This window comes from Mustela lutreola, chromosome 16, assembly GCF_030435805.1.
Source record: "Mustela lutreola isolate mMusLut2 chromosome 16, mMusLut2.pri, whole genome shotgun sequence".
NCBI lineage: Eukaryota > Metazoa > Chordata > Mammalia > Carnivora > Mustelidae > Mustela > Mustela lutreola.
In genome coordinates, this window is record NC_081305.1 from 43,893,410 (window position 1) to 43,917,461 (window position 24,052).

The following is a 24,052-nucleotide window of genomic DNA, read 5'->3' on the forward strand; positions in this document are numbered from 1 at the left end:
CAATTCACTCTGCCTCTTTTGGATCTTCTTTACTTTTTTTTTTTTTTTTTTTTTTTTAAAGCATGGAATACTTTTTTTTTTCTCTTTTCAGCATAACAGTATTCATTGTTTTTGCACCACACCCAGTGCTCCATGCAATCCGTGCCCTCTCTAGTACCCACCACCTGGTTCCCCCAACCTCCCACCACCCCCACTTCAAAACCCTCAGATTGTTTTTCAGAGTCCATAGTCTCTCATGGTTCACCTCCCCTTCCAATTTCCCTCAACTCCCTTCTCCTCAAGCATGGAATACTTTTAAAAAGATATATGTCACAGGTTAGCCAGCATTTCAAGGTGTTTTCAGGAAATCTGATGCACCATTCACATATTTACAATTGTGAATCCTGTCTTTAAACATGCTGTATCTATTTTTTATATCCTTTGTAAATTTCTTTTTTTTTTTTTCTTAAAAAATCTTTTGCATTTCTTGTTAAGCAATTTTCTCAGTACTTTATAAATACTGATACTATGCATAGGAATATTTTGTTGTATGATATTTTCTAAATGGTTAATACAAGTATATATACATACATGCACAATATAGACACATACAGATAATAAAATGTTGATTTCTGTAAGTTGATGATAATCTTACAGAAATATCTAATAATTTCCAGTGGGTGATATTGGATTTCTAGGTAGATAACTTGAGTTTTATATATGTCTTATTTCTTCCTTTTCTATTTGTACCAGTTTTTGAAAACTATAACCCATAGGAGCTGATTATTTCATAATTTGAAAACAATTCTTATCTTTTTTCAGACTTTCTTGGAAGTACTAATGTTTACTAAATATGTTTTTATAGGTTTCTGGTAAATACTCTAAATTAATTAGGTGAAAGAAGAGCCATTCTTATTTTAGAGTTTTTAATATAGGATCTCATAGATTTTCTTTTCTTTTTTAAGGTTTTATTTATTTGAGATTGAGAGAGAGTGAGCATGAGCAATGAGGGGCAGAAGGAGAGGGAGAAGCCAACCCCCTTCTAGCAGAGAGCCTGATGCAGGGCTTGATCCCAGGACCTCGGGATCATGACCTGAGCCATAGGCAGATGCTTAACTGACTGAGCCACCCAAGCACTCCTCAAGTAGATTTTCTGATGTTGAATTACTCCTGCATTTGTGGGATAAACCTTATTTAATTGTGGTGTATTAGTCCTTAAATACATAGCTAGATTCTACATTGCTAATGTCGATTTTTAAATTCTACTAATGTTGATTCATAAGATTGACTTAGTTTTCCTGAGCTCTCATTGTCTGTTATTTCAGTTAACTATGTAAAATGACTTGGGTGGATTTCCAAATTTTTGTTATGTTCAACAATTATGTATGGTTAGAATTGTGTATTCTTTAATGATTTGGATAATCTTACCAGTGATACCATCAGTCATTGGTATCAATGGCCTTTTAGGAGCATAGACATTGAATTCACATTTAAAATTCTTATGTGGTTATTGATGTATTCTCAGATTTTCCTTTTTTTTTTTTTGTATTCTCAGATTTTCTTTCTTCATGGATGATTTTGTATTAATTTGATCCATTTCATCTAGTTTTTCTGATTTAATCTTGAATTATATATAGGTTTTTCTCATAAGCACTTTTCTTAATTTGGGGGATTTATGTTATTCTTTTTCCTTTTCAGTGTTTTGGGTTTGTACCCAATCTGATTTTTTTCCCCCAGCATGTCATATATTTCTATCGTTTACTTGATTTGGAAGGAATGAATGAACTTGTAGCCATTTTTATTCTTTATAAATTCTGGCTTATTCACTTTCTCATTTTTAGCTAGCTAATTCTTTTTTTGTTTTGTTTCTTCATCTTCTTGAGTTGAAATCTTAATTCTTTTGTTTTTAATTATTTCTTGTTTTCTAATAAATGCATTTAAAACTGTAAGTTTTCTGTGATTACATAATCTGAGTATCAGGATTTCACACTAGATTGCTCTTTTGGTATTTAGTTCTAAATTTTAAGTTTAATTGCTGTTTCCTTTTATGACAAACACTATGTAGAAGTTAATTCTAGGATTATATTTTAGCTTTATTTTTACAGTTTCTAATTTTTTTTTTAAGATTTTATTTATTTATTTGACAGATCACAAGTAGGTAGAGAGGCAGGCAGAGAGAGGAGGAAGCAGGTTCCCTGCTGAGCAGAGAGTCCGATGTGGGACTCGATCCCAGGACCCTGGGATCATGACCTGAGCCGAAGGCAGAGGCTTTAACCCACTGAGCCACCCAGGTGCCCCCAAAATAGTAAATATCTTAAGTTCTAAAGAATCTCACCCCATCTTCTGTGGGCCTTACAGGTTATTATTATTGATGAAATCACAGGCATTAGTAACCTACTCTGTGTCCAGTGTCTCTGCTCTCCAGAGGTGAGAAGATGGGGCTGCAATTTCCAACCCACTGATCATATGGTTGGTTCCCCTGGCAACCAGCCTACCATCCTTAGGGGCTTTCCAAAAGTCACTTCCTTAGCATAAACTCAGCTGTGGTTGAAAGGGACTTGTTATGAATAACATTTACCTTTATCACTCAGGGAATTCCGAGAGTTTTGAGTTTGAAGTTTCCTGCTAGAAATCAGGAACAAAGACCAACTGTGTTATCTTACTACTTTACAATATCACAGTTCTCTACTATGATCTTGGATTTATTAGTTCCTTTTTCTCTATCAATTTTTGTTTACTTCAAAGCTAAGTTGTCACTTGCATAATCATGACTTCTAATTTCTCTTGCCTGACTCCAAGATGATTGTCATGATTTTACCAAGGTAACAGAAATAATCAGAGAACTTCTACAAGCTTCTGCTGCCCCACTGATCTGTCTCCCTACTCTATACTCATTGGGCCTCTTTTCCTATTATGATAAATGAACTTCATGTACCTTTATCTAAGACCAGTCCTCTACTTTTATATTAAATGCCACTTAATTCTCATCTCTTCAGGGACATTGTTGGAGCAATGTTCTGTTTTTTTGTTAGTCTTCTGCATTTATCAACTTGTTAGTATTTATTCTAATCATTTTCATCTGCACACAAACATGAAATTTCTCCCATCTCCCATCTTAAATGGATAAACAAATCTCTTGACACCCATTTCCTCTTGATATGGCCCCATTTCTCTGTTACTTTTTTTTATATAAATTTTTTTAAATTTATTTATTTTCAGCATAACAGTATCATTATTTTTTCACCACACCCAGTGCTCCATGCAATCCGTGCCCTCTATAATACCCACCACCTGGTACCCCGACCTCCCACCCCCCCGCCACTTCAAACCCCTCAGATTGTTTTCCAGAGTCCATACTCTCGTGATTCACCTCCCCTTCCAATTTACCCCAACCCCCTTCTCTCTAACTCCCCATGTCCTCCATGCTTTTTGTTATGCTCCACAAATAAGTGAAACCATATAATAATTGACTCTCTCTGCTTGACTTATTTCACTCAGCATAATCTCTTCCAGTCCCGTCCATGTTGCTACAAAAGTTGGGTATTCATCCTTTCTGATGGAGGCATAATACTCCATAGTGTATATGGACCACATCTTCCTTATCCATTCGTCCATTGAAGGGCATCTTGGTTCTTTCCACAGTTTGGCAACCGTGGCCATTGCTGCTATAAACATTGGGGTACAGATTGCCCTTTTCACTACATCTGTATCTTTGGGGTAAATACCCAGGAGTGCAATGGCAGGGTCATAGGGAAGTTCTATTTTTAATTTCTTGAGGAATCTCCAAGACAGCATGGTACTGGCATAAAAACAGACACATAGACTAGTGCAACAGAGTAGAGAGCCCAGATATGGACCCTCAACTCTATGGTCAAATAATCTTCGACAAAACAGGAAAAAATATACAGTGGAAAAAAGACAGTCTCTTCAATAAATGGTGCTGGGAAAACTGGGCAGCTATATGAAATATAGCTGGACCATTCTCTTACACCATACACAAAGATAAATTCAAAATGGATAAAAGACCTCAATGTGAGACAGGAATCCATCAGAATCCTAGAGGAGAACATAGGCAGTAATCTCTTCGATATCAGCCACAGCGACTTCTTTCAAGATATGTCTCCAAAGGCAAAGTAAACAAAAGCGAAGATGAACTTTTGGGACTTCATCAAAATCAAAAGCTTCTGCACAGCAAAGGAAACAGTCTCTGTTACTTTTTATAACAAAACTCAAAAGAATTCTCCATGCTCCATAACTCTAGGTCATCTTTTAAAAACTGCTTCAATCAAAATTTATCCTCTTTATTCTACCAAAACTATCTTGTGAAAATCAGTAGTAACTTCTTTATTGTTAAAGCCTTTGTTAAATTAAAAGTTACCATTTACCTCCTCTCTCAACATTTGACAAAACTGATTATTCCTATTTATTTTTTTTAAGATTTTATTTATTTGTCAGAGAGAGAGAGAGAGAGTGAGCGTGAGCACAGGCAGACAGAATGGCAGGCAGAGGCAGAGGGAGAAGCAGGCTCCCTGCCGAGCAAGGAGCCCGATGTGGGACTCCATCCCAGGACGCTGGGATCATGACCTGAGCCAAAGGACATATAGGCTGCTTCCATATCTTGACTATTATAAGCAATGCTGCTATAAACATTGGGATGCATGTATCCCTTTGAGTTAGTGTTTTTGTATTCTTCGGGTAAACACCCAGTGGTGCAATTCCTGGGTCATAAGGTGGTTCTTTTTTTTTTAATTTTTTGAGGAACCTCCATACTGTTTTCCACAGTGGCTATACCAGTTTGCATTCTCACCAACAGTGCATAAGAGTTCTTTTTTCTTCTCATCACCAACACCTGTTGTTTCTTGTGTTGTTGATTTTAGCCATTCCAACAAGTGTGTGGTGATATTGTAGTTTTGGTTTGCATTTCCCTAAAGATAAGTGATGATAAGCACCTCTTCCTGTGTCTCTTGGCCATCTGTGTGTTTTTAGAGAAATGTTTGTTCATGTCTTTTGCCCATTTTTTACTTGGATTATTTATTTTTGACTATTAAAGTGTATAGTTCTGTATATATTTTGGATACTAACCTTTTATTGGATATGTCATTTGCAAATACCTTCTTCCATTCCAAAGGTTGCCTTTTAGTTTTGTTGATTGATTCCTTTGCTGTGCAGAAGGTTTGTATTTTGATGAGGTCCCAATAGTTTATTTTTGTTTTTGTTTCTCTTGCCACAGGGGACCCATTTAGAAAAAAGTTGCTATGGCTGATGTTAGAGAAATTACTGCCTGTGCTCTTTTCTAGGATTTTTATGGTTTCAGGTCTCACATTTAGATTTTTAGTACATTTGAATTTATTTTTGTGTATTCACTCTTTTGCATATTGCTGTCCAGTTTTCCCAAAACTCTGTTGAAGAGACTTTTTCCTATTAGATATCCTTTCCTGCTCTGTTAGAGATTCATTGACCATGTAATTATGGGTTGATTTATGGATTTTGTGTTCTTTTATTGTCTGTGTATCTGTTTTGATTACTGTAGCTTTTTAATAGATTTTGAAGTCTGGAATTGTGATGCCTTCAGCTTTGCTTTTCTTTTTCAGGGTTGCTTTGGCTATTTGAGATCTTTTGTGGTTCCATACAAATTTTAGGATTATCTGTTCTAGCTCTGTAAAAAATGCTGTTGGTATTTTGACGGGAATTACATTAAAAGTATAGATTGCTTTGGGTATTATATACTTTTTAACTGTTTATTTTTCCAATCCATGAGGACAGAATGTTTTTCCATTTCTTTGTGTCATCTTCAGTTTCTTTCATCAGTATTTTATACTTTTCAGAGTACAGGCGTTTGACCTCTTTGCTTAGGTTTATTCCTAGATATCTTATTTTTGGTGTGGTTGTAAATGGGATTGTTTCCTTAATTTTTCTTTCTGTTGCTTCATTATTGGTGTATGAAATACAACAGATTTCTATAGATTGATTTTGTGTATTGCATCATTACTGCATTGGTTTATCAGTTCTATCAGTTTTTTTGGTGAAGTCTTTTGGGTTTGTTCTTTTTTAAAGATTTTATTTATTTATTTGACAGACAGAGATCACAAGTAGGCAGAGAGAGGCAGGCAGAGACAGTGGAGGAAGCAGACTCCCTACTGGCTGAGAGCCTGATGCAGGGCTTGATCCCAGGACCCTGGGATTATGACCTGAGCCGAAGGCAGAGGTTTTAACCCACTGAGCCACCCAGGCACCCCAGATTTTCTATATATAGTATCATGTCATCTTCAAATAATGAAAGTTTTACTTCTTCCATACTGATTTGGATGCCATTTGTTTCTTTTTGTTGTCTGATTACTGTGGCTAGGACTTTTAGTCTATGTTGAATAAAAGTGGTGAAAGTAGACATCCTTGTCTTGTTCCTGACATTAGGGGAAAGGCTCTTAGTTTTTCTCCATTAAGGATGATGTTAGCTGTAGGTTTTTCATATATGGCCTTTATTAAGTTGATGTATGTTCCCTGTAAACCTACTTTATGAATGGATGTTGTACTTGTCAAATGCTTTTTCTCCATCTATTGAAATGATCATAAGGTTCTTATTCTTTCTCCTCCTGGTGTGATGTATCATGTTGATTGTTTTGCAAAACTGAACTACCCTGGCAACCCAAAAATAAATTCCACATGGTCTTGGTGAATGGTATTTTTAATGTATTGTTGGATTCAGTTTGCTAGTATTTTCTTGAGGGTTTTTGCATCTGTGTTCATAAGATATATTGACTCGAAGTTCTCTTTTTTGTGTGATGTCTTTACCCGATTTTAATATCAGGCCTTATAGAATGAACTTGTAAGTTTTCCTTCCTCTTCTGATTTTGGAATAGTTTGCAAAGAATAGGTATTAACTCTTCTTTTAGTGTTTGGTAGAAATGGCTTGTGAAGCCATTTGGTTCTGGACTTGTTTGTTGGGTATTTTTTGGTTATTGTTTCCAGTTTCAGTTGTGATAGCTTATATGTTTGGTAGGTTATGTGTTAATTTGTATGTTTGTAGGAATTTATCCATTTCTTCTAGGTTGTCTAGTTTGTTAGCGTATAGTTTTTCATAATATTCTGTTAATTTTATATGGTATTTATTGTTATTTCTCCTCTCTCATTTGTAATTGTATTTCTTTGTATTCCTTCTCTATCTTTTTTTTTATAAGTCTGGCCAATTTTGTTGCTCTTTTCCAAGAACCAGCTTTATTGATCTGTTTTATGTGTGTGTGTGTATGTAATTGATCTGTTTTTATATATACTTATATATAATCTCTATGTTATATAGATATATATCTTTTATATAGATATATATTTATATTTACAAATATATTAAATGTGTATTTAAATATATATATATATATATTTTGTGTAATTCTTTTTTATCTCTTTTATTCAGCTTGATTACTTTCCATTACTCTGTCTTATAGGTTAAGTTGTTCCTCTGCTTCATCCAGCCTGCTGTTCACTCCTCCAAATGTGTTTCTCATTTAATTTCTTGAGCCCTTCCTATTACGTTATTCCTTATCTCTGTTAATGGTCTCACTGGTGTTTTCCACTCTTTTGCCAAGTCTAGTGAGCATCCTTACGATCATTACTTTAAATTCTCCATCAGGCATGTTATATCTGTTTTGTTTAGATCTCTGGTCATGACCTTGTCCTGTTCCTTCATTTAGGACAAATTCCTGTTTTTTCATTTTGTCTAAGTACTCTGTTCCTCTTTCTCTGTATTAAAAAAATTCAGGTAATCTCCTTTTCTTGAGGGTAGCGGCCATATAAAAAAGAGTTTCTTCTGTGTCATGCAGTGTAGTGTCCGTGTTTCCTAGGGCCTGGTGCTTTAGGGAGTTTCTCCAATGTGTGCTATGTGTGTTATGCTGACATGTCCTGGCTGCTTTATCCTTCAGGCTAGTCATCTGCAAAGCCTTTCTTTGTCTGTTATGACCAATGTTTGGTCCCTGGCCTCAGTGGTATGCATTTTAACTAGGTGTGCTCTGGTCTGCTTGTGAAATGAGACCTGTAACCATTGCCACTGGAACTGAGGCCTCACTAAACTCCTAGATAAGGAGACACAGTGTTAGTGGGGGGTTTGATCCAGTATTCTGGGGTAGGGGACCTGCCAAGTGTTACTGGGAAGGGTGGTTCCACTGTAGCCTGGTGGAGCTGGGGCTTGTTGAAAGCAAATAGAGTAGGTAGTGTTGTTACTGTGTTGGCTCCCACAGGTGGCTCTGTGTTTATGCTGAGGGATGGGGGAGTGAAATGGCACCTGCTAATTCCTTTGTTCCTTGAGGGGTCTCTCTGTGATTGCTGCCTCTCAACTGACCTCTCCACTCTGTGCCCCAGGTACTCTTCAAATCACTATTTCCACACTGTATGCCCATGGGCTGTTTGACCTGCCTTTTCTCCAAGAGCAGCCCCATGTCCTCCAAGCTCTCTCAGAGCCTCACACACTGACCTTTTAAACTCCGGGCATTAATCCCCACTGGTTGCATGAACTTTCAAAATTTGGGTTCTTTCACTTTCCAAGCCAATTGCTATGGAGATTCATTTTCCCCGTGTGCTTCCCAGTGTACTAGTCTGTCTCTTACCCTTCTCCATGTCTGCAACTCCCTCCCTACCATAGCAGACTTGATCAGTTTCTCTCCCAAGCTGCATCTCCAGACTTCCTAACTTCTTTGATGTGGCCTCTTACCTACTTTTAGATATGGAGTACACATCTTCAGATCGATTTCTGGGGTACTTAAGATGATTTGATAGTTGTGTAGTTGTATTCATAGAACAGGGTGAGCCACGGGTGGTCCTACTCTGCTGCCATCTTCACCTACTCTATATTTTTATTTTTTTGAGGAACCTCCATATTGTTTTCCACAGTGGTTGCCCAATTTACGTACCCGTCAACAGTACATGAAGGTTCCTTTTCCTCTACATCCTTACCAACACTTGTTATTTCTTGTCCTTTTGTTTTTAGCATCCTAACAAAATGATGATAGCTCATTGTGGCTTTAGTTTGCATTTTCTTAATGACGAGTGATATTGGGCATCTGTTCATGTGTCTGTTGGCCATCTTTATGTCTTAATTGGAAAAAATGTCTGTTCGGGTCTTCTGCCCATTTTTTAATCAGGTTGCTTTTTGGTTCAGAGTTGTATAAGATATATATTATATATATATATATATATATATATATATCAGATATTAACCTCTTTTGGGTATATTATTTGCAAATATCTTCTATTCAATAGGTTGCTTTTTTGTTTTGTTAATGGTTTCCTTTGCTGTGCGAAAGCTATTTCGATGTTATCCCAATAGTTTATTTTTCCTTTTTGTTCCTCTTGTCTTAGGAGACATACCTGAAAAAAAAATATTGCTGTAGACAATGTCAGAGAAATTACTGCGTGTGTTCTCTTCTAGGATTTTTATGGATTCAGATCTCCTATTTAGCCCTTTAATCCATTTTGAGATTGTTTTTACGTATGGTGTTGAAAGACAGTCCATTCTATTGTGTATAGCTGTCCAGTCGTTCCAGCACCATTTGATGAAGAGACTGTCTTTTCCCCATTGTATATTCTTAACGTTCTTTGTCATAGATTAATTGACTATGTAAGTGTAGGTTTGTTTCTGGTGTCTCTATTCTGTTTTATTGTACATGTGTCTGTACCAGTACCTTTCTCTTTGGATTACTACAACTTCATAATCTACCTAGAAACCTAGATATTGTTTAATGAAACTGTATGGGTCAGGTTCTGACATGAAAGGTAAGTAGATATTAGTATAGGTCATGGTAAATAATATCTGAAAAGCACTGATGTAAGCCAGTTATTTCTTTTGGGTATTGGTTTCCTATACCAGATCCTCAGCTTATAACTCCTGCCCCAATAATCCCATGGTGAGGTGAAAATTTTGTAAGTTGAATACACCTACCAAACATCATAGCTTAGCCTATCCTACTTTAAACATGCTCATAACACTTAAAATAGTCTATAGTTCAGCAAAAGTATCTAACTTAAAGATTACTTTATGACAAAGTGTTGAATACCTCATGTAATTTTTTTATACTATACTGAAACTGAAAAGCAGAATGATTGTGTGGGTGCAGAATAGTTGTAAGTATATCACCTGTTTAACCTCACAGTCATGTGGCTGCCTGGGAGCTGTAATTTACTGTGACTGGTCAGGATCATGAGAGTATTGTACTGTATATTGATAGCTCAGGAAATTAACAAAATTCATAACTGAAGTACAGTTTCTACTGAATATATGTTGCCTTTATACTATCATAAGAGCAAAAGTTTATAGGTTGAACCATCATAAATTGGTTACCATCTATAGATATTTTCACATATAGTCTTTTCTACTATGGGTTCTCCTGAAATGACAATAGAAATGTTTGATGTTCTCTTATCTTTCAGACTTGCCTTCAAGGAGTGCAAATAAAGACTTATCTCCAAAAAATGACAATTATGAAACAGAACTATCCCAATGGGAAATGAGTGCCAGGCTTGAAAACTGTGATCTTGAGGAGTCCAGTTCCAGAGATTATTTGGAAGTCAGAGGCACATTGGAAAAACAACAAGAAAATCAGGAGGAATATTTCAGGCAAGGGATGATCATATATGAAAAAATGTCCATTTTCAATCAGCATGCTTACTTATCTCAACATACTAGGTGTCATTCTACTGAGAAACCCTATAAATGTAAAGAATGCGGGAAGGCCTTTAGACGAGCCTCACACCTAACTCAACATCATAGTATTCATACTGGTGAAAAACCCTATGAATGTAAGCAATGTGGGAAGGCCTTTAGTCGTGATTCACAGCTCATTCTTCATCAGAGACTTCATACTGGTGAGAAACCCTATGCATGCAAGGAATGTGGGAAGGCCTTTACTCAGAGCTCACAACTTATTTTACATCATAGAATTCATACTGGTGAAAAACCATATAAATGTGAAGAATGTGGGAAAGCCTTTATTCGTAGCTCACAACTTACCCGACATCAAAAAGTCCATACTGGTGAGAAACCTTATGAATGTAAAGAATGTGGGAAGGCCTTTACTCAGAACTCACAACTTACTCTGCACCAGAGACTTCATACTGGTGAGAAACTCTATGAATGTAAAGAATGTAGAAAGGTCTTTACTCAGCTCTCACAACTTATTCTACATAAGAGAATTCACACCGGTGAAAAACCTTATGAATGTAAGGAATGTGGGAAAGCTTTTATCTGTGGCTCACAGCTTTCTCAGCATCAGAAAATTCACAATGGGGAAAAGCCATATGAATGTAAGGAATGTGGAAAGGCCTTTATTCGTGGCTCTTTGCTTATGCAACATCAGAGGATTCATACTGGTGAAAAGCCCTATAAATGTGAAGAATGTGGGAAAGCCTTTATCCGTGGTTCACAACTTACTCAACACCAGAGAATTCATACGAATGAGAAGCCTTATGAATGTAAGGAATGTGGAAAGACCTTTAGTCATGGCTCACAACTTACTCAACATCAGAGAATTCATACTGGTGAGAAACCCTATCAGTGTAAGGAATGTGGAAAGGCTTTTAATCGTGGTTCACTCCTTACTCGACATCAAAGGATTCATACTGGAGAAAAACCCTATGAATGTAAAGAATGTGGGAAAACTTTTAGTCGTGGCTCAGAACTTACTCAGCATGAGAGGATTCACACCGGTGAGAAACCTTATGAATGTAAGGAATGTGGGAAGTCTTTTATTCGTGGCTCACAGCTTACCCAACATCAGAGAATTCATACTGGTGAGAAGCCGTATGAATGTAAAGAGTGTAGAATGGCCTTTACTCAGAGTTCTCATCTTTCTCAACATCAGAGACTTCATACTGGTGAGAAACCCTATGTATGTAATGAATGTGGGAAGGCCTTTGCCCGTGGCTTACTACTTATACAGCATCAGAGAATTCATACAGGGGAGAAACCATATCAGTGTAAGGAATGTGGGAAGGCCTTTATTCGTGGTTCACAACTTACTCAACATCAGCGAATTCACACTGGAGAAAAGCCTTATGAATGCAAGGAATGTGGGAAGGCCTTTAGTCATGGCTCTCAACTTACTTTACATCAGAGAATTCATACTGGTGAGAAGCCCTATGAATGCAAAGAATGCAGGAAAGCATTTACTCAGAGCTCACATCTTTCTCGACATCAGAGAGTTCATACTGGTGAGAAACCCTATCAATGTAAGGAATGTGGGAAGGCCTTTACTCGTGGTTCACAACTAACTCAACATCAGAGAAATCATATCAGTGAGAAATCTTTTGAATATAAGGAATGTGGGATAGATTTCAGTCATAGCTCTCAAGTTTATATATGAGTTACCTGATTCTTTATGATTAAGATAGCCTTCTCTGGTCACTAATCCATTATTATCAAAGAATTCCTAAAATGTGAATATGGGAGCGTATTTGCCTCATAAAGTTCAGCATCAGTGAATTCTAATGGGGGAAAGATACTGTTAATGTAATCAATGTAGAAAAACTTATCATTACTGGAAACCTATTAAACTTTAGCTTATAATAATAGAGAATAATTCTGTTAATATAGTAAATATATTGAGGCCTCTGGCTGTAGAATATGTCTTTTCCAACAATATTTTGACTCTACCAGCTACTTTCCTTCATGACATTTATAATTAACCTCTGCTTTGGCTTAATCGTTTGTAAGATAGGCCTAATACTTTCCTTGTAAGATTCTTGGAAGTATTATGTGAGACATTTCATGTAAAGTTCTTAGAGCAGTGCCTTGAACATAGTATACCACAAGTATTAGCTATCATTATTAATAGTATGATTTTAGAGAATTTGCATGAGAAGAGGACACTTAGGGGTATAATGAATATTGAGAAATCTTTCATTAATATTTGACCCTGTTTGAGTGGGGGCCACTGTATGCTGTAATGAACATGAGAAAGCTTTCATTCACATCTTCCATATGCTAGAAGAGGAAATTCATACTGTTGGGTGTTGCGGGGAGACAAAAATTTGTAGATTTAATCAGTGGATTGTTGAAGAGAGGTAAAGTGAATTGTAACAAGGTCCAAAAATTCATATGTCCTATCATTTTTACCATAATTAAAGAATATTATTTAAGAAATGAAAAATAATGGCTAGCCAAAATAAAATTTTCTACTAGGGAATTTCTAAAAACTTGAATGTACAGCTTTTTAATTAAACTAAAAATAAACTGATATTACTATTTTGCAGTGAAACATGACGTTCTGTCACAGACTGCTACTTCCCTACCCAATATCCATTTTTCCTTTAGAATTCTTGGCTGAAAAATGATCTCAGCCTCTTTTGCAGCTCAGCAAGATGGAAGTGGTATTTGTACATGTAGGACATTTAAGAATACCTTTCTCTCTCGCATTTCTTTGTTTCCCTGCCTACAATGTGGACATTTAGTTTACAGCTCTGGTGATTTTATGGAGAATTTGAAAATGATTATCTGGGTACTAAGGATGATGGAGCAGAAATACAGAATGAGTCTACACCTGTACTGATCTTTTGGAACAGTTGTACCAATTCTGGTCTGTCTGCCTCCTGTATTTCTTTATATAAAATTCAAATAAACTTATTTGTTGATGTTGTTGTTATTCTGTCATTGACACTAAAATGTGAATTTTGTACCCAGAAGTCGAGTGCTATGGGTAAAGGAAGTCTTAAATATGGCATTGACTTTGTGCCATCATGAATGAGAATTAACCTACTTCAGGCCAGAAAACTAAAGATTTTTGCTTTTATAGACAGGACGTTTGGTCTGACTCTCTTCCAGTCTATCTTACAAGGCAGATCCTTCACCAGTTAAAGCTATAATTTTAGTAGAAATGATAGGAGTCATTCAGAATGTGTGTTGGGTGTTTCTTGCTGCTTTTGGTAATGTCCCATGAAAGATAAATTTGGTATAGACTTAGTTGCAGAGGCCACTAGCAGAGATTGAAAGCGATATTGCTTTGTTAAGAGATGTCATCTCTCCCTACAGGCATCCAATCCTGGTTGACAGTAAATTCATATATTGCTGTATCCCAGCTACTGTTTTTAGGTGTTTGGGATATATCAATGAGCAACTCTAGCAGGTGGAGATAGAATAGTTATAGAAAAATTACAGAGTATATTAGAACATTAGTGTTATGGAGGAAAGGTCATTCAGAAGTAGTTCAGAGGAATATGAAAGTTTATGAAATGGACCATAGATAAGAAATGATTTCAGTCGAGATTGGAAGACGTGAAAGAGAAAGTGGTTATCTAAGGGAAGAGTACTGCAAACAGGAGGAAGCTAAGAACAAAGGTCCTACAATGGGATGATGTTAGTATACTTGAGGAACATCAAAGAAGCTATTGTAGAGGTCTGTGCAAGGGGGTGATTAATAGAGGAGGATAGAGAGATAACAGGGCCACATCTTATAAGTCCTTGTCAGTCACTGTAAGCATTTTGTAATTTTTTCTGGTAGAAGAGGCAGCCACGGGAGTCTTTCAGCAAAGGATGTGATTTGACAAGCTGCCATTGTGTTGTTTAAATAAAAAAAAAAAAAAAAGTGAAGTGGGCAAGAGGCCGTGGCCCCTTAATTCAGATGAAAGATATTAGCTTACATCATAATGGTAACAATGGTGAGAAGTGGCTGGACTCTAGATATAGGGTAAATGTGAGCAAGCAAGATTTGTTTAAGGGTTAGATATCAGATGAGAGAGAAAGGTTTCTGGGGTGACTTTGCCTCACAGATTTTGGCTTCAAACAACTGGAAAGATGGTATTCCCATCAGCTGAGATGGGAAAAGCTGCAATTCCTTCAGGTTTGTTGGGGATATTGGGGAGTTCAGTTTTGAAAATGTTGAGTTGAAATATTTTTTAGACAAAATGATAATATTGATTAGGCACTTGGATGTTTTAGCATGTACTGTTCTAGAGATTATATTAATTTGGTAAGTATTGCCTATACTTATATAAAACCATGAGGCAGAATAAGATCATTAAAGATGGGTATAGATAGAGAAAAGACTGATCCACAGTGCCTTCTAACATTAAGAATTCAAGGATAAAAGGACAGACTAGCAAAGAATGCTAAGAAGGGTGGGTGGGATAGAAGGAAAAATAGAATAGTGTGGCATTACAGAAGCTACATGAAAGTGAGTCAAAGGAAGACGATCAATGGTTGTAGATACCATTAGCAGACAACATAATATTAGATGAGACTTGACTTGAACTTATTCATATTATTGTTGATCTTGAGAAGAGTAGGGGTATTTTTTATTGTTTTGGAGTGGTTGAGTTAAGAACCTGTTGAAAAATAGAAATTGGGGACAATGAGTATAGACACAACTGCTTGGAGGTGTTTGCAGCAAAAAAAAAAAAAAAAGTAGCAACAGGAATTAGAGTTTCTCCAGGATGGGAGAAGTAATAGCAATTCTGTATGCTGTTTAGAATAATTGGATGGGGGGAATAATTCATAACAAAGTAGAATTACTGGAGCAATGGCTTTATGTCAGTGAGGGGATAAGATTTAACAGATGGAGGGATCATTTGGGGTAATATCCTGGAAAGTTTATTCCTGACAATAGTATGGCCAAATATGGGGTGCTGGGAAGTAAGTAGATGAGATGGGAGAAGTCTTGGAAAATGTTCTAATGCCTTCAGTGATTTCATGAGCATTAAACAAGGTTAGCTGAAAATATGGGGGGAGGTGAGAAGTTTGGGGTCCAAGAGAAAAGAGATATGAAAGTCACCAAAGTGAGGTATTTAATGTGAAATATGATTGCCTGGCAACATTAAAGGGATAGAAAAATGAAAGCACAAGGGGCCAGTAAGCAAAAGAAATCAAGCTTAAAACTGTATTCACACAGGATCTTTGTATTGTAGTTAAACAAATTAGCGAATACTTGAAAGCCTAATAAGTTTCTTTTTTTAAAAGATTTTATTTATTTGACAGAGAGAGGTCACAAGTAGGCAGAGAGGCAGGCAAGAGAGGGGGAAGCAAGCTCTCTGCTGAGCAGAGAACCCCAATGTGGGGCTTGATCCCAGGACTCTGGGATCATGACCTGAGCTGAAGGCAGAGGCTTTAACCCACTGAGCCACACAGGCACCCCAAAAGCCTCTTGAGTTTTTGAGGGATATGTACTACTGTTAATGAAACCCAATCCTAGCCTGCAACAGTGTATGATTCAAATCCCCCAAACAATTCCCAGACTTTGTAACAGATCCATCAGCAATTTATGTAGTTTTCCCAATGATATGTATGAAACTATATATTTCTAGCTATACAGGCTACTAGCAGAGATTGAAAGTGACATATGTGTGTGTATGTATATATATATCTAGATATCGATATTGATATCTAGATATCTATAGATAGATATATACATACACACAGAGCTATATATATGAGCTATATATATACACATATATATATATTTATAGCTCAATGTAGTTTTGCTTTTTAAGAATATATAAGTTGTATGTTTTATAAAAACCTGCCTTGTTTTTTTGCTTCCATATTTTGGCAATCATTCCAGTTGCTGTTGCCACGTAACAACCACTCCAAACTTGGCTTGAGATACAGTAATAATTTATTTAGCTCACACATATGTAAAAACTTGGACAGGGCTTGGCAACAACAGCTCATCTCTGATTGACGTAGCCTTAGATGGGGGTAGCTTGAAAGTTTGCTGGCTGAAGGCTGGGATCATCTGAAGATTCACATGCTCACATGTCAGGCACTTGATTCTGGCTATCAACTGGACCTTAGGTTGGTCAGCCAGAATACCTACATATGATATCTCTATGAGGCCACTAAGCATAGTGTCTTGAGTTTCAAGAGTTTGCCCTATAAAACAAGGTGAAAGTGCATGTAATTTTTATGATCTAGCCTCATAAATCACATAACATCACTTGTGTCATACTCTATTGGTTGAGGCAGTTAAAGCTCTATGAAAGAATTGTCACATTCTGTAGGATAGGATATATTGTGGCCTGTTTGGAAAATGTGGTGTACCATAAAGATCTTCCATAGCTAGCCTGAGAAGTTGCATAATTTCACTTCTGCCATTCTCTGTTTAAGGCAGCTACATTTTGATAGGAGAGTGTCATGTTGTAAGCAGAGCATATGAGGTAGGATATAGTTGAGTGAGTGGTCCTTTTTGGAAAATATATTCTGTCCCAGAGGTCCTCTCCTACATGAAATTACCTCATTTTTATGGTGGCATGTTGTTATACCTATATATTCTTTTAATGATATACCATAATTTGGGCAGACTGCCAAAGTTTTCAGGTTTTTTTCCCCGGTGTGCTTGGCTCCTCTGCTAAGTACCAAATTTTCCATTCTCTCTTGCCAGTTTTAGCCCTGTGACTAAGTGAAAGGTTATCAGAAGTGATTCATAATTTCCTTCTCATTTGCTCAAAACTTTCCATAAGAACAGGCCACTTGGGTGGCTTAGTCAGTTAAACATCCGACTCTTTATTTCATCTTGGGTAATGACCTCAGAGTCGAGAGATCAAGCCCTGGTTGAGGCCCATGCTCAGTAGAGTCTGCTTGAGACTCTCTCCTTCTCCCTTTGTCCACCCCCCTCAAATAAATAAATCTTCCAAAATTTTTCCATAAGAGTATAGAAATAACTCCCAATTCATTATTAATTACAGTTAGTATAAACATTTAATGTGGCCATTAAGGATATTTTACTTCCAGTTCTGGACCAAGATGGAGTATACAGAAACATGAAGCTATTGTAAAAGAGTAACTATAAGATATAAAGAATTCTGAAGAGTACCCAAAGACTGAAGGAGAGTATCCAGGGAAGGATAAATTTTGAAGATGGGCCCCATCTCTAAGTCTGGGGCTCAGATTTCATTATAGAAGGTGTGGTTTCAGCTCCACTGAATGGTGGGGAATTTTGGTGGGGTGCCAGGGCTAGAGCTAATCTATACTTGTTCAGCAAGCAGGAAAAAAACCTTTGGGACACAAATGAGTTGCGATATTAACAGTAGGGGACTTTAACACAGCACTTAGATCAATGGATAGATTATCCAGCCCTCTTACACCATTGGTGGGAATGCAAGTTGGTGCAACCACTTTGGAAAACAGTGTAGAGATTCCTTAAGAAATTAAAAATAGGGAAACCTGGATGGCTCACTGGGTTAAACCTCTGTCTTTGGCTCAGGTCATGATCTCAGGGCCCTGGGATCAAGCCCCACATCAGGCTCTCTGCTTCCCCCTCTCCCTCTGCCTGCTGTTCTGCCTACTTGTGATCTCTCTCCGTCAAATGAATAAATAAAATCTTAAAAAATTTTAAAAATATTGCTACCCTATGACCCTGCAATTGTACTACTGGGTATTTACCCCAAAGATATAGATATAGTGAAAAGAAGGGCCATCTGCACCCCAATGTTCATAGCAGCAATGGCCACAATTGCCACTGTGGAAAGAGACAAGATGCCCTTCAATAGACAAATGGATAAAGAAGATATGGTCCATATATACAATGGAATATTACACAGCCATCAGAAAGGATGAATACCCAACTTTTGTATCAACATGAACAGGACTGGAGGAGATTATGCTGAGTGAAATAAGTCAAGCAGAGAAAGTCAATTATCATATGGTTTCACTTACTTGTGGAGCATAAGGAATAACATGGAGGACATTAGGAGAAGAAAAGGAAAAGTGAATTGCGGTAAATCAGAGGGGGAGACGAAGCATGAGAGACTGTGGACTCTGAGAAACAAACTGAGGGTTTTGGAGGCAGGGGTGGGGGATGGGTGAGCCTGGTGGTGGGTATTAAGGAGGGCATGTATTGTATGGATCACTGGGTGTGGTACATAAACAATGAATCTTGGAACACTGAAAAAGAAAGAAAGATGCTTTTTAAAAGGGTAAAAAGAAAAATCAACAAAGGAAACTGACTTTGAAAGACGTATTGGACCAAATGGAGCTACGGATATATTCAGAACATTCCATCCTAAAATAGAATACACATTCTTTTTAAGTACATAAGGGAATAGATCACATATTAAGCCATAAAACAAGTCTCAACAAGTGAGAAAACATTGAGTTCATACCATGCATCTTTTCTGGGCACACCACTGTGAAACTAGAAGTTAACCACAAGAAGAAAATCTGGAAAGAGCACAAATATATGAAGATAAAAAACATGCTACTAAACAATGAGTGGATCAACCAAGAAATTAAAGAGGAAATAAAAAAAAAATACATGGAGACAAGTGAAAATGAAAACATAATAGCCCCAAATCTTTCAGATGCAGCAAAAGCTATTCTAAGAGGGAAGGGTATAGCAATACAGGCCTACGTCAAGAAGGAAGAAAAATCTCAACCTAATCTTACACCTAAAGGAACTAGAAAAAGAACAAACAGAACCCCACACCAGTAGACAGAAGGGAGAGCAGAAATAAATAGAAACTAAAACAGAAATCAATAAAACCAGGGCCTCAAACTAAACCAATCCCTCCCATTGGTACATACCTTAGATCACAGCCCATAGCTTCACAAGTTCTTGATAGGACTTCCCCAAATGGCCCTTGTAATAAACAGTTACCCCTGCTTCCCAGAGCCTTCCCCTTGTGTGGCCCTTCTATAAGTCCCCCATGAAGCTTATATAAACCCCACTCTTTTTTATTTGAATTAAGCAGTCTGGCCCTAGCATTAGAACCCTACAACACTACCTACAGACCCTAATGAAAGCATGTACCCTAGGTTCTGCTGCACTTTCTGTGTGCATTCTGCCTGGACCTACCTGTGTGGCCCCTGGAGGCATGCTGTGTACTTCCTCCTGGACCTGTGAGTAATAAACTATATTTCAATTTCTTTTTGGCCTTTTTTGGAACCCCAGTTCACCATCCAACATTGTGGTGCTCTACTTTATAAATACTAATTTAACAAAATTAAAACAGAGATATCCTAGTAGCAACTCCCTCAGGTTTTGTTTAGCTGGAGTATCTTAATTTCTCTTTCATTTTGAGGTTAGTTGTGCCAGATATAGAACATCTGTCAGGGTTTGGTTTTTTTTTCTCTTTTGGAATGTTAAATATATAAGCTGATTTTCTTCTGACTTACATGGTTTCTGATGAGTAATCAGCTGTTAACTTTATTGAAGCACCTTTGTATGTAGCAAATTGATTGCCTCCTGCTTTCAAGAACCTTTGTCTTTGCTTGTCAATAATTTAATTGTAACACTTCTGAGTGTTGATCCCTTTGAGTTTATCATGCTTGCAGTTAATTGAGGGTCATGAAAATGTGTATTTCTTGTCTTCAGGTTTGGGAAGATTTAGGCAGTCATTTCTTCAAATATTTTTTCTGCCTCCTTCTTCCTACTTCTGGGCTCCTATTATGTATATATTGATGTGCTTGATGGTGTCAGATAGCTTTTTCAGGCCCTCTTTTTTCTTTCTGTTTCTAGTCTTCAGACTAGATAATTTCAATTGCCTTATCTTTAAAAAAAAAAAAAAGATTTTATTTATTTATTTGACAGAGAGAGATCACAAGTAGGCAGAGAGGCAGAGAGAGAGAGGGAGAAGTAGGCTCCCTGCCGAGCAGAGAGCCTGATGTGGGGTTCAATTCCAGGACCCTGAGATCATGACCTGAGCCGAAGGCAGAGGCTCAACCCATTGAGCCACCCAGGCGCCCCTCCATTGCCTTATCTTTAAATTCACTAAGTTTTCTACCTCCTCAGGTCTACCAACTGGACTCATCTAGTGAATTTTTCATTTCAGCTATTGTACTTTTCAGGTCCAGAATCTCTTTTGGGTTCCTTTTTATAGTTTCTATCTTCCAATTAACATTCATTTTTGTTCATTTATTATATTTTTTTTAAAAAGATTTTATTTATTTATTTGACAGACAGAGATCACAAGTAGGCAGAGAGGTAGGCAGAGAGAGAGGAAGGGAAGCAGGCTCCCTGCTGAGCTGAGAGCCCGATGCAGGGCTTGATCCCAGGACCCTGAGGTCATGATCTGTGCTGAAGGCAGAGGCTTAACCCACTAAGCCACCCAGGCGCCCCTCATTTATTATATTCTTGATTTACTTTAGTTTTTTGTCCAGTGTTTTACTTAGCTCATTTAGCATATTTTGGATAGCTGGTTTAATATATTTGACTAGTGATTTCAATATCTGCATTTCCTCAGTGATAGACATACTTTCCTATTTTTTAATGCTTTTCAATTTGTTGCTGAGATGTAGACATTTTGAGTAGTATAATGTTGTAAGTTTGGAAATCAGATTATTTCCCTCCTTGGGGATTGATTTTTGTTGGTTGAGGACTGTAGCCATCCATTTATTTAGTGACTTCTCCAGACTATTTTTGCGAAGTTTGTATTCCATGTTGTGTGTCATCACTGATGTTTCTGTTACATAATCTCTGAGGTCAGGCAGAGATATTGATTAAAACTTCAAGAAAATATAACAATTATAATCATATGCACTGTCTTAGCTTGGGCTTCTATAAAATAATACCATAGACTGGGTGTTTTAAGCAACAGAAATGAATTTTTTTACGATGCTAGATGCTAGAATTTGGAGGTCAGTGTCTCAATATGTCAGTTTCTGGTGAGAATTTTTTTTTTTTTTTTTTAGTGAAAGCTCTTTTATCGGATTGTAGATGGTCACTATCTTGCTGTATGCTCACATGATCATTTCTTTGTCCAGGTGCAGAGAAAGAGTGAATAAGCTCTCTAATATCTTTTCTTATAAGAGCACAAATCCTATCATGATGGTTTGTCCCTCATGACTTCCTCTTATCCTAATTATCTTCCAAAGGCCCCATCTCCTTATAGTAGGGCTTAGGGCTTCAACATATAAATTTGGGAGACACACAAATATTCACTCTATAATATGTATCTAAGAACAGACCTGCAGAATATATAAAGCAAAAAAAAATGACATTATTGAATATACAAACAGTTATACAATAGTACCTTGAGCCTTGACTACTCTACTTCCAATAATAAATAAACACTGAGTCACTAAATTCTATACCTGAAACTAATATTACACCTTATTTTAACTGACTGAAATTTAAATAAAAACTTGAAAACAAAACAAAATAATAAAACAATGAAATAGAAGATCAGTAAGGAAACAGAAGACTTGAACACTATATTTAAGTCAACAGACGAAACAGAATCCTCAACCTATTAATAGCAAAACACTGATTTTTGTCTTAAGTCCATGTTGAACAACCTTCAGAATAGAACATGTAATTAGCCACAAAACAAATCTTAATACATTTTAAGAAACTGAAAATACACCACATATCTTTACCAATTACAGTGGAATGAAACATATGTGGAAATTAAGCAACATACTTTTTTGAAGTATATTAATATGCAATTAGTTCTATTAGTATCAGATGTATAAACATATAGATTCAACAATGCAATACTGTACTCAATGCCCATCACAGTAATGTAGTAACAACATTACTACAATAATATTGGCTATATTCATTATTTTGTACTTTTAATCTCTGTGACTTATTATATAACTGAAAATTTGTACCTTTTAATTCCCTTTATCTATTTAACCCACCCCTACATCCATACCATCCTCCCCTCTAAGCAAATACCAGTGCATTCTCTGTATTTAAGAGTCTCTCTCTTTCTCTTTTTTTGAAACAACATACTCTTAAGAAATCACTAGATTAAATAAGAAATCCAAAAATGAAATTATAATTTGGGATAAAAGAAAATGAACATGCATAACAAAACTTAGAGGATGTAGTGGGCCCAGTGGAATGAAACTAGAAATCAATAGTAGGAGAAGTAGAAAATCCACAAATATGAGAAAATTAAAGACTTTTAACGAGTACATCAAAGAATACTTCACAGGGGAAATCACAGATCTTGAGACAAACTGAAAAACATAACATTACAAACACTTAACAGAATGCATCCAAATCAGAGCTAAAAGAAATTTACAGCTATAAACATTTCTATTTAAAAAAGAATCTCAAATCAGTAACTTTATATAATATGGAATTAGAAAGAAGAACAATTTAAACCCAAAGCTGTCAGAAGAATGGAAATAGTAAAGATTAGAGCACAGATAAACAAAACAATATAATGATCAGCAAACCCAGGAGTTGGTTCCTTTAAAATAACAGCAAAATTGAAAGACTTTTGGCTAGATTGACTATTAAAACAGACAAGAGAAAGAAGACTCAAATTACTAAAACAGAAGTGAAAGTAGGGACTTTACCAATTTTTCAAAAAGAAAAAGGATTATAAGAATACTATAGACAAATGTAGGCTAAGCACTCTGACAATCTTGATGAAATGGGAAAACTAGAAATAGACCCCTAGAAATACACAAACTACAAAAAGACCTACAAAAAAATAGAAAATCCAAACAGACCTAAACCAAAAAAAAAAAAAAAAAAAAAAAAAAGAAAGAAAGAAAGAAAGAAAGAAAAAGAAATTAAATCATTAAGCAAAAGCCTCCTAACAAAGAAAAGCCCAGGTCCAGATGGTTTCACTGGTGAATTCTTCCAAACACTTAAAGAATTAACACCAATATTCCTCAAACTCTTCCCAAAACTTGAATTAGAGGGATCACTTCCAAACTTATTCTGTGAGGTCAACACTACCTTGTTATTAAAAAACTACAGCCCAGTATCCCTTGTGAATACAGATGAATATAGATGCAAAGGTCCTCAACACAATACTAGCAATAATAATATGCTAGTGAATTCAACAACCTATTAAAAGAATTATACACTAAGACCAAATGCAATTTATCCCAGTCCTGTGAGGGTGGTACAAGCTATAAAAATCAATGTAATGTTAGGTGACAGGGTGTCTCAATTGGTTAAGCATCTAACTCTTGATCTCAGCTCATGTCTTGATCTCATGGTCGTGAGTTCAAGCCCCGCATTGGGCTCCATGCTGGGTATGGTACCTACTTAAAAAAATCAATATAATGTGCTACATTAAAAGAATGAAGAGACTGTATGATCAATTATGTGTCAGCTTCTCTCTGAAGAGAATGGTGAATATAGATGGGAACACCAGTGTCATGACTGAGGTATAGCAAGGAAATAACTTGACAAGAACA

At 36.5% G+C, this 24,052-nt stretch overlaps 1 protein-coding gene across 5 annotated transcripts in view; it reads left to right on the forward strand.

The window, feature by feature from the left end:
- The window catches only part of ZNF420 (zinc finger protein 420), a 51,611-nt gene extending 38,024 nt beyond the window's left edge, over positions 1-13,587 (forward strand). For all 5 annotated transcript variants that reach the window (XM_059151461.1, XM_059151459.1, XM_059151462.1 and 2 more), the window contains one exon: positions 10,390-13,587. In XM_059151461.1, the coding sequence (XP_059007444.1) occupies positions 10,390-12,320 (1,931 nt within the window). In that variant the 3' untranslated portion in view covers positions 12,321-13,587. The remainder of the gene's footprint in view (positions 1-10,389) is intronic.
- Positions 13,588-24,052: the final 10,465 nt, after the last annotated feature.